An 11997-nucleotide genomic window follows, 5' to 3' on the forward strand; every position below is an offset into this window, starting at 1 on the left:
CGAATCCATCTCGAGATCCATGACCTTGACCCATTCATCCTGGTCGACATCCTCCATTGCCTCCTGATAAGACAACAGATCCTCGACATCGCTATCTGCTACCATAGCTAGGATTTTCGAGAAACCCTCCCACTGCGTTGAGGTTCCCTCAACTTTTAAGGTAGAACCGGCCTACTAGATGAACTACCATCAACAACTCTTGTTGATGAAGCAGGCTCTTTAACAACTCTTGTTGAAGTTTTTGTAGTTTCATTGGAAAGGTCACACAACACGACTTTACTTTGTTTACTGTACTCCCTAATATGATCATCTTCCAGGAAAGTAGCGTTCGTGGAAACAACACCCTATTTTCTAACGGATCATAAAAACAACCCCCTCGTGTACCTTTAGGTAGCCTACAAAGAGGCATAACCTCGAACGTGGTTCCATCTTCTTGGGATTTGCCTCAAGCACATGTGTAGGGTAATCCTAAATGCGGAAGTGACGTAAACTAGCTTTACGCCCGTTCCACAACTCCAGAGGTGTTCTCGCAACACTCTTGGAAGGAACACAGTTGAGTATGTATACTGTAGTCTTCACTCCGAAACCCCAAAACAAGTCTGGTAAGGAAGCATAACTCATCATCGAACGAACCATGTCCAACAAGATTCTATTTCTCCTCTCCGCTACACCATTTTGTTGAGGTGTACCTGGCGCTAAGAGTTGGGAAACAATTTCATGTTTTATTAAATAGTTCTGGAATTTCGAGTCCAAAAACTATCCACCTTGATCTGATCGAAGTGTTTTAATCTGTCTATCCAATGCGTTTTCAACTTTAGCCTTGAACTCTTTGAACTTTTCAAAGGATTCAGACTTCTGTTGCATAAGATAAACATACCCATACCTAGAGTAATCATCAGTAAAACTGATAAAATACCCATAGCCACCTCGGGCTCGCACATTCATAGGACCACAAAGGTCAGAATGTACTAACTCAAGAGGATTTTTGGCTCGATACTCTTTTCTAGTAAAAGGTCTTTTAGTCATCTTACCCTCAAGGCAAGATTCACCCACCGGTAAAGAATTTTCTTCTAACTCACTTAGAAATCCATTCTTCACCAATCTCTCAATCCTATTGAGATTGATGTGCCCTAATTGAATGTGCCAAAGTTGGACATTTTCTTTTGGAGAAATTCGTTGACGTTTAGTTTGAGTTACGACAATTTTAAACAATTATGTGTTATGGAGGGAACTAATGGCCAGATCTTATCACATACAAGTTACTTTCCAGATACACTATACAAATATTAACACCATCTTTATGAATAAACATTTTATCCACATTAAATGAAATAGTGTAGTTACATTGTCGCAAGCACTTTACAGAAATAAGGTTCCTCTTAAGTTCTGGAACAATATATACATCATTTAAAACAAGAAACCTATTCTGTAAAGTTAACTGGAGCCTTCCCACTGCCACAGCTGAGATGATGTGCCCGATGCCTACTCGCATCGTCATCTCACCAGCCTCTAGCTGTCGCCAGGATCTAAGCTCCTAAAAAGAAGAAAAAACGTGATTAGTGGTGCCCGAATCAATTATCCAGGCAAAATCATCATTCTCCATTAAATAAGTTTCAAGTACAAGTAAATCATATTTACCTTTATCTGTCTTGGCCTTAGCCTTGGCGGCCTTCCGTTCCTTCCAGCCAGAGAGGACAGTTCCTCTTCCAGTGTCCATCCTGGTTGCAGTGGAAACACTTTTCCTTTTCAACCAGCAGCGGATGCCATTTTGGGGTGACAGGCGGCAGATTAGCAGGCGCCTTCCCTTTTCCCTTACCACCCTTCTTCTTCTTCCCCTTTGCAGATTTAAAAGTAGAAGGTGCAGACTTCGTTCCTGAGGTCGAACCTCTATGGAACGTCCTGGAAGATGAAGCAACATTTGCCTCACCCTTCTGCCTCTTCTTGCTTTTCGGTAAAGATTGGTAGGTCTGCAACTCGTTGAGGAGAGTTGTAAGGTTGTATTTCACTTTGTTAAGAATCATATTACTAACAAATTGTAGGAAGCTCTCCGATAAAGAATACAGGATTATGCTAACCTGGCTACCCTCATCAATGGTAGACCTATTCAACTCTGCCACATTGAAGTGGACCCTCATGTTAAGCACGTGTTCACAAAAATAGGTTCCTTCTTCCATTTTGAAGTTGAATATATACTTAAGAGCCTCGTGCTGGAGCTGTTCACACGGTTGTTCAAACATTCCCCACAGGGACTCCATGATCTCATGCGCTGAGACCATGGGCTCATGCTTCTTGGCCAAGACTTCATTAAGACTTGCCAAGATATAGGCTCATGCCTTCTGATTCACCCGTGTCCATCACTCGTATGTCTCCCGAACATTTCGAGGGGCATTCAAAGTTGGAATAAGAGAACAAACCTCCGTAAGGGCAAACATGGGATCCTCAATTATTAATATCGTCGTGATCATGTGTTTCCATGTTGAAAAGTTATTCCCAGTTAATTTCTCGGCGCTAAGCAAAGCTAATGTGGTTGTGGCCATTTTTCAAAACTTGTTGCTGAAAAACGAACAAAAATTTTATTAGATTTTGCTAAACCACATTTTAACCAATTAATTTTGCAAAACACTTTCAAGTACCTTAAGTGAAAGACTTCTATTTTGCATTGATACCCCCAATGAGGCAAGACAAATGTCACCGGTGGGGTGATCAAATACCCCTTCACTGGGATGAGACTTTCTCAACCATTAGGTAGAATCAACTCTTGGAACTGAACCTAACAACCACCATTTATTTGGTCCAGAACTGTTAACTTTTAACAATTCCACGTAAGTGTGACCCCTTGCTTTTGGGCCCAGAGTCCGCCCTAATGAGCCCACCGTAGAGAAGAAGCAGGTTAGGAAAGAGATTAAGTAACCTTATCCTCTTACATGAGATCAAATAAAGAAACGCGCAAAACTGCCATCCTATAGGGGGACATTTCCAGGGTGCCTCAAGGCGATGCGCAGAAACTTTATTCAATCCAATGAGGGAGACCGAGGGATATGCTGTCGCACTTCTTGCTTCCACTTACTATGAACATTCTCTTCATCCACCTTGATATTGACTTACCCAAACATCATCCTTTAGGGGGACACTCCCAAGGTGCCACGAGACCGAGGGTAGATCTCACGGTGTGGACTATATAGGAGAAACATGAAAGGTTTAAATGAAGTATCATATGCCCCAAGTACCTCCACTGAATGTTTTACCTAGGGGTTCATTAACCTGGACAATTCGGCTACTAATTTTAGTCTAAGTTATCTTTTTAAGTCCGCTCATAAACAACTTTTATATATAAATTATGAACAAGTTCAAGTAGTCACATTTAAACACTTTAATGGACTATCTTTAACTTGCATGCATGCATCAAATCTATCTAATTCACCTTTCCAAGTAGGTTCCTGGGTAGGGGTGTTATGTTTCCGTCAACTTAAATACCTCAGCCTAGACAGAACCCGCCTTAGACAAAAGGTCCTTTATAGATAGATTTGCTACACTTTAACCTTTTATTAGTCAATTTAATCCTATTAAACTGATTAAAAGATTAAAGCCTAAGGGTTGCTAATCATATTAGAACCATGATCTTAAGTCTATGTCATCCAAGTTTTAAACATTTTAAAACCATGAACTAAATCTAAGTGAGCTGCATGTCTTTCTTATTGCTTTTAGTTCTAATTTCTCTTTAACCTTTAAAAATAAACAACTAATACACATTGCGCATAACTAGGTGCTTATAATGCTTATAAAGAAACCTATGTGTCATGCTTCATGTAATGTCCGGTCATTACTACACATAACTTTTATATACGCATAATAACCAAGCAAACATGCTTTCCATACACCCTTATACTATAACAATTATAATATAAAGATGATGCATGTCAATGCTTTTTATGCATGCATAAATACAACTCTTATATTGTATGATGCATGAGTATGCTCTTACATAATTAAATCATGTTTCTCTAAATTATAACATTTACAATAAAGAGATGATGCATGACCAATTCATAACCTAAGGTGGGATTTACTATATGTACATTCCATATGACATATAAATCACCATACATCTCATGTAATAAATCAAGGATTAATGGACTGGGATGAACCTTTACAAAATGGAATGAAATAACTCTATCTATTACATTTTCCATCAAGCAAACCGGTTCACAGGCGAACCAGGTCTTGAACTGCTAGGAGAAACGCCGCAGGTAAACGATCGCTTAGCGCACACTAGACGATAGCACAAAAGTTAAACGATTGTTTAGTTGAGAACGAGGCTGCGAAGTCTGATCGTCTAGACGATTGCTTAATGCAGAAAGGTAAACGATTTACCGTGCGTTACTCTGCGATCATTTAGTTAGTTACTAAATGATGAAGCTTGCTAAGCTAAATGATCGTCTAGTGCGCGCGCGCATTAAACGACACTCGAGCATCGATAGTCAACGATTGCTTACCCCATCGTCTACACGACCCGATCAACCCTTGATTGTCTTCTTCCTCGAAGAACAACATCCCTTGCTCCGAACTTCTTCACGAACGACTCAAGACTCGAGCTGATTTTGAATTACAGACTTGATAACAATTAATTATGCCAAAAAATCCAGGGGCCTTTACAATTAAACGAAAATGTAAAAGAATTAATCAAACTGAGGTTACATCCCATAAAACTCCATTAATCTGCACATCCACAAACAATTTAACAATTAAACAGAAAGCAGATATGCACCCACTGCGAATGTTTATGCAATTCGTTGCAACAAAAAAAATTGGAATATCAGAACCTGGCTCTGATATCAATTGAAGGAACTCCTAAACAAGAGTATCCATGAGCAGGTTTGGATCTTTCTTATTTCATTATGACCGAATTACCACACACACATTCTAACAATCAAGAATGCATTTTAACACTAATTATAGGCATGCTTTGACAAAAAAAATACAACAGATTGAGTAAACGTACCAGTTGAAGACTTTCTTCACTCGAACTCAATCCAGCGAAAGTGACTCATCTACAGTCCTTATTGCCCAACAATCAGTCGCCTAACAACACCACGATCGTCTACACGAATGACAGCATACGAACAAGCAACAACCAGGAATGACACCATCACTCGAAACCAAATTTTGAATTTCAATACTCATGAAATTTGAATCAAGCTGTGAATGATCCCGTGTCAATTCTAAAAACAAACATGAATGTTCTCCTTGAAGTTTGGTGATTTCGAACATCTCATGAGTTTTACGCCGACATGCCAGTAACCTTCAAGCACAACCGTCACTCCATGATTTACATTTAACATACCAAAGATCCTGATTTGATTCCACTACGACAATTTCGTAGTGTTCTGTCACACAATATTTTTTTACAACAAGCTGTAAATCTTCTTTGGTATTAAACAACATTCCTTTTTGTATTAAACTACAGTGATCTACACCTATATTCCTTTCTTCCAAAGTAGACCCTAGTTCATACGTTGAATTTTTCATTTCCCAATCTATTTTGGTGAACATTTCCGACGGTACCAACTCAAGATCATGTTCACCACTACTGTTGTTTCCAAATAATTCATCAACTTCAATGTCAATGTCACTATCTCCATCATTTCTAAGTTCAAGAATAACTAAATCTTTAGGACACATCGACATATTTATTATGATTTTTTCAACTGTTATAGTTGACAAAAAAAAAAAAAAATGTTAATATGTCAACCCAACAAAATCAGCCCAACAAATACATATAAGATCAGCCCAACAAATACATATAAGATCAACCCAACAAATATATTTATAAGTTTAACATACATTTAAACTGGCCCAAATAAATAAAAAAAATGTATGATCTAAGATTTATAAACATATACATATAAGATCAGCCCAACAAATACATATAAGATCAGCCTAACAAATTCATATATTTCTAAGTTTAAATTAGCCCAAACAAATAAAAAAAAAATATAAGATCAGATTTAAGATTTATAAACATATACATGTAAGATCATCCCAACAAATTAATATACATATTTTTCTAAGTTTAAATAAGCCCAAACAAATAAAAAATATACATATATATAAGATCTAAGATTTAAGATTTAAGATTTATAAACGTATACATCCCAACAAATATCAACCCAACAAATTCATATATTTTTAAGTTTAACATACATATATTTCTAAGTTTAAATCAGTTCAAACAAATAAAAAAATATATATAAGATCTAAGATTTAAGATCTACAAACATATACATATAAGATCAACCCAACAAATACATATAAGATCAGCCCAACAAATTCATATATTTCTAAGTTTAACATACATATATTTCTAAGTTTAAATCAGCCGAAACAAATTAAAAAAATATATAAGATATAGGTTCATACGATTATATATTGAAAAACAACTAGAGAAAGAATTTTACCACATAAGCATTCAGACGATTTTGGACGGACGAACAAATGGAGGACTCGATGAGGAAAATCGAGCAAAATCGAAATTTTGGAAGATTTCGATGAGGAAAATCGAGGACTCGGTGAAATGGAGGACTCGGTGAGGAAAATCGAGCAAAAGAAGCAAGATTTCAGAATTTTCGAAAGGTAGAAAGCAAAATGGAGCAAGGTTGGTTTGAAGATTTCGGTGAGGAAGAAGAAGGGGCGAGTGACGATTTAATAGAGAGGAAGTCGTGTACCCGGTACACGACTTAAGGTAATCGTGTACCGGGTACACAGTTTCCTCTACATAACTGTCACGACAGACTGCACATGCCAGATAGACAGGGACTCGTGTACGCGTTACACGATTAAGGTGTACACGGTACACGATTAAGGTGTAATGGTATATCGGGTACACGATTTAAAAACCTATTTTTAGAAATACTTTCCCTCAAACCCTATTTTTGTCATTATACATTAAAAAAACATTATTTAAAAAAAATCGTTTTCATTCTTAATTTGGGATCCAAGGAAAGCATGAGCTTCAACCCTCGCCAGGAGTCGTTCTTTTGAAGATGGGCTTTAGGCCCGGCAAGAGTCATCGTTTTGAAATTGGGCTTCGAGGCCCAATAAGAGCAATCCCGTTCCAATCAATCTCAACAGCGAGAGAGCCCCTTTTCACTCTCCCGTAGCGACTGGCTCGTCACGTCCGAGAAGTGTGATCAAGAGAGAGACCAGAGTTTTCCGACGATGTTTCTGCGAGTGATCGGACGGCCATTATTGGCCAAAGTTAAGCAGACGACGGGGATCGTCGGTCTGGATGTTGTCCCCAATGCCCGAGAGGTCTTGATCGGCCTTTACAGTAAAACCCTAAAGGAGATCCAGGCCGTTCCCGAGGACGAAGGATACCGTAAAGCCGTCGAGAGCTTCACCCGCCACCGGTTGAAGGTCTGCCAGGAGGAAGAGGACTGGGAGAAGATCGAGCAGCGGCTAGGCTGTGGTCAGGTGGAGGAGCTAATCGAGGAGGCCCAGGACGAGCTCAAACTCATTGCTAAAATGATCGGTATGTGTATAATTTACTGCCACCAAAATTCTATGTTTATGCATTTGTGAAATTTTGATGTACAGTTGATTTTCATTTCATTTTCTCTTCCTGTCTGGTTGGGAGGGGATGTAAGAATTGGAAAGGGAGGGCATCAGGATTTGTACCTCATATTTAGCGTTGAAATGAAGAAAGAACATTTTTCCTCATCTCGTTGAGGATAGAGATTGGCGACTTTCAAGTATTGAGAGTCAAAGAATGGAATTTGCATCTTGTTGCATGAAAAACTTGCGCAATACCTATAGATTAGACTGTATTTTATCCTTCTTCGGTTCTTCAATTCTACCCTTTTCTTAGCTCGTCGAAAGACGGGGCTTATGGCACAGTAGCAATCTTTGATTGTCCTTTCGTCTTAACCTGAGCTATTAGGCTATCAAAATTGTCTGTGTATCTACTCATTTTACTGTAGGAGTGGTATAAAAATTTCTTCAACTTGTGAATCTCAGGTCCTTCGCTGGTCCTTAACCACCATTTAAGCAATTGGATCACAACTTGACCCATTAATATCTCTGAACTTTTGAAATTCATCTTGTGTTTTCACTAAGGTGGATGAAGGTGCCATATTGCAAACATTAAAACATAGTCAAGCTGGAGTTATTATCTAACCAAGAAGTTTGAAGTAGACAGAAATTGTATTAGTAGAGATTCACTGACACTTTATTTCTTTCTTTTCTCAACCTTGAGGAGGTTTGTTTGTTAATCTCTCTCGCCCCCGTTTTTCAGTTTGATTGAGAGTAATTACTAGTTTATCTAACTTCTCTGGTCCTGCTGCATTTAAACAATACTCGAATTATTTCAGATATGGACATTTATAGAATTCTGTCAGTCAGCGCAATTTGTTGTTGTCGTCGTCTTAGTGATTAGTTTACTTCAAATATGCAGAGTGGGATCCCTGGGGTGTTCCTGATGACTACGAATGCGAAGTAATCGAGAATGATGCTCCGGTACCGAAGCACGTTCCTCTTCACCGACCAGGCCCTCTCCCCGAAGAGTTTTACAAAACGCTGGAGGCCATCGGCAGTGATAGTGCAAAAAAAGTAGAGACAGCCGAGAAAGCACCTCAGGTGACAGAATAACCTCTTTTTTATCATTTGGAGGATTCGAGTTTCGGAATTGAGGAATCGAAAGCCGTTCTTTGTTTTTGGCCTTGATGTTATCTAATTATGTTTGTTCTCCAATAGAGTGCCTGTATGCAGGAATGATTGTTCACAAAGTGTGTACTTCAATAATCTTTACCCAATTCTGGAATTACATAAATGCACCGTTTCATTGCCTGGTTTAATTTTTACTTTGGCCATCAAACGCAGTCATGATTGGATTTTGAGAATGAGCAATTTTAATTTTAATTCTTTTACCATCTAGACACGAACTCTTTAATTTTTTGTCCCAAGTCGGGGGATAAAATGATAATCAAATCAATGGCAGAAGAAGATTTTGAGGATCATAATCAATTAAGATGGTACATTATCATGAGTAATGGCTGCAAGAGCAGCTTCCATTTTTTAGCACATGGAGCCCGCGCCCATCTCTCACAATTATTTCCCTCTCTACCACCTTTGTTACTAGCAATATGAAGTCATGGCATTCTCTGCAAATGCTTATGTTCTTCATTATTCGTACAACAGCTGTGGGTGGCAAATTAACAAGACCAAATGCAAGAGCCAATTTTTCACTATGATGGGATGAATTTTCATCTTCATGATACATAAACCCCCTACTCTTGAACTCAGCTCTGAGGAATTCTAACTTTTCTTGGATGTCATTGATTTGAGGATGTGTTCTCTCTCCTGTGACAAAGAGATGAATCTTGCTATGTAATTCTATCCAACTTTGGCCAGGACTCTTCCTCACTCCACGATCTCGCATCAGCTTACGAGTTTTTGCACTTAAATCTTGTCGGTTGTATCCATCGTACAAGTTGGCCAGCAGCAAATAGAAAGATGAATCGTTTGGGTTAAGTTGAAGTCCTCTTATTGCCACATCTTCTCCAAGCAGCATGTTCCCATGGAAATTGCAGGCTTTCAACAATGTCTTGTAGATTTTAGCATCTGCCTCATATGGCATGGATTCTACGATTTCCATTGCGTTCTCTAGTTGTCCAACGCGGCCTAGGAGATCAATTATACAAGCATAATGATCCAATTCTGGCTCTATTTTATGGGTTGCTTTCATAGAATGAAAGTAGTGCATTCCAAAATCAACCAAACCACCTTGACTGCAAGCTGAAAGTATTGATAGGAATGTGATTGAATCGGGCTCTAGGCCAGCTAATCTCATATTGTCAAAGGCAGCAAGAGCAGAGGAGATATGCCCGTTGAATGCTAATATAGATATCATTCCATTCCAAGAAACGACGTCTGGTTTGCTTATTTCTTCAAAAACTTTATTGGCATCCTTCAAGCATCCAACCTTGCCATATAAGTCCATCAAACTATTTTTTACTGAGCAGGTGTTGTCTAAGCCATACTTCAAAGAATAGCAATGAAGTTGTTTCCCGGTTTCAACTATACCTAGGCCTGTCAATGCAGATACCAAACTTGTCAAGCTAATTTCATCCATCTCAACATTGTCAGCACGCATGGAATCAATGATTTTTAGTGCCATTTCATGATCACCCATCTGATTCAATCTCGTGGCTAAGCTAGTATAAGTGATGGCATCCCGATGATTCATGGTGCTAATCACTCGGCAAGCATCATCCACCTTTGCAGATCGAGCATAAGCATCCACAAGAGCATTTCCAACAACAATATCATGGTGAGCCCTCATTTTTAGTATATATCCATGGAACATCGATGTTTGATTTTGTGATTTCGCTGAACTGCTGGCCCCAAGGATACTAGAAAGAGTAAAGGCATTTGGCTGCACTCCTGCTGCTTGCATATCCAAAAAATATCTATAACAATCTTGTTCACAACCATGCTCGGCAAGACCAGATATTAAAGAAGTCCAACAAATAACACTTGGGGAAGTTATTGTCCTAAACACTCTCAAGGCATCATCTATGAAGTTAGAACATTTCATGTACATATTAATTAGTGCACTCCCAGCACAAACGTCAGCCTCCAACCCAGCCAATATTACCTGCAAGTGAATTTGCTTACCTAATTTAAGCGACGGGATCGATGTGCAGGCACTTAACGCACTGGAATATGTGAAACTGTTTGGTAAAATTCCAGACATTCTCATCTCTTGGAATGCAGCAATAGCCTCCTTGACCTTCAAATTCTGATTGAAGAAGGAGATAATAGAGGTCCACAAAAACACGTCTTTCTCAGGTGTTTGATTTGCAACCTTCATTGCATCTTCTAACTCTTGGTATCTTGAATACACATCGACGAGCGCCGTCTTTAGAACTACGTTCAGATTGACTCCCAATGTTATCATGTGACAATGGAGTAACTTCCCATATTTCAAACCCAGAAAATTGGTTGTGGCTAAAAGTTTTGTAAAAGTGAACTCATTAGGAGTGACCCCAGAATTCATCATAGTGATATATAACTGAAGAGCCTCATCCCATTTCTGTGCTTGCACTAGTGAAGAAATCATCACGGTCCAAGTAACAGTATCGACATCGTCCATATTTCTGAAAACTTCATAAGCTTCCTCAGAGAAATCACACTTTGCATAAAGATTAATCAAGGTGCATCCCAGCACTGGCTTCGTCTCAAAGCCACCCTTTATAACATAGCCATGGACACAACTTCCAAGCTCCAGTTCTCCCGTTTCAGAGCACGATCGGATCAAATTCGAAAGTGTAAACTCATTTGGACAGTGACCCAATGTTAGCATCAAATCAAACAATTCAAAAGCCTCAATGTAGCTTCTGTTCCTGACATAAGCAGCCTGCATCGTGGTCCAGGACACCACATCTCTATCAGGCATTTCATCGAACAGGTTACGTGCCTGTTTGAGTCCAAATCGTTTAGCATAAAGAGCTAGTAAATTATTGCTCAGATACAGATTACCATGAAGACCGAGCTTGATAATCGGGCTATGAACACAAACGCCCTCTTTTAAGGATTTGGAATTGCAAATTGAAATAAGCTGAGAGCAGCTTTCTTCCAGACGATAGAGTTCATTTCTGTTGAGAAGTTTGGGGACTGCTCTACATAGCATGTTTTTCCTTGTAATGCTTTGATAGAACTTAGCATTTGGGATTTAAAAGAAAGAGGCTGAGAGGCTCAGTTGGGAAATGACCTGCAAATACTTGCATTCTACACATAGGTACAATTAACAATTGTCTAAAACTTTTCTAATTTTTTTAGATGAATAGCCTAACGAGGTGCAATTTACTTTTCAAGCTCTCTTACTATTTTTTTTTTTTTTTTTTTTTTTTTTTTTTTTTTTTAATATAATAATATTAATACTAAAACGGTTATAAACTTTCCAAACCATATTCCTTTCAAAATCCACATATCGAAGAAAAG

General features: G+C 38.6%; 2 protein-coding genes across 2 annotated transcripts; one reads left to right on the forward strand and one right to left on the reverse strand.

Annotated features, from left to right (window-relative positions):
• Window positions 1-7001: 7001 nt before the first annotated feature.
• Window positions 7002-8849, forward strand: LOC120067478 (NADH-ubiquinone oxidoreductase-like protein). Its single transcript, XM_039019035.2, has 2 exons — window positions 7002-7528; window positions 8450-8849. The coding sequence occupies exons 1-2, from the start codon at window positions 7216-7218 to the stop codon at window positions 8641-8643; spliced, it is 507 nt and encodes a 168-aa protein (XP_038874963.1). The 5' UTR covers window positions 7002-7215; the 3' UTR covers window positions 8644-8849.
• A 137-nt stretch (window positions 8850-8986) lies between these two features.
• Window positions 8987-11850, reverse strand: LOC120067471 (Pentatricopeptide repeat (PPR) superfamily protein). The gene has a single exon (XM_039019030.2). The coding sequence runs from the start codon at window positions 11684-11686 to the stop codon at window positions 9035-9037; it is 2652 nt and encodes an 883-aa protein (XP_038874958.1). The 5' UTR covers window positions 11687-11850; the 3' UTR covers window positions 8987-9034.
• Between the last annotated feature and the right edge of the window lie 147 nt (window positions 11851-11997).

Source organism: Benincasa hispida, chromosome 1, assembly GCF_027475165.1.
Source record: "Benincasa hispida cultivar pf3 chromosome 1, pf3_genome.v1.1, whole genome shotgun sequence".
Lineage (NCBI taxonomy): Eukaryota > Viridiplantae > Streptophyta > Magnoliopsida > Cucurbitales > Cucurbitaceae > Benincasa > Benincasa hispida.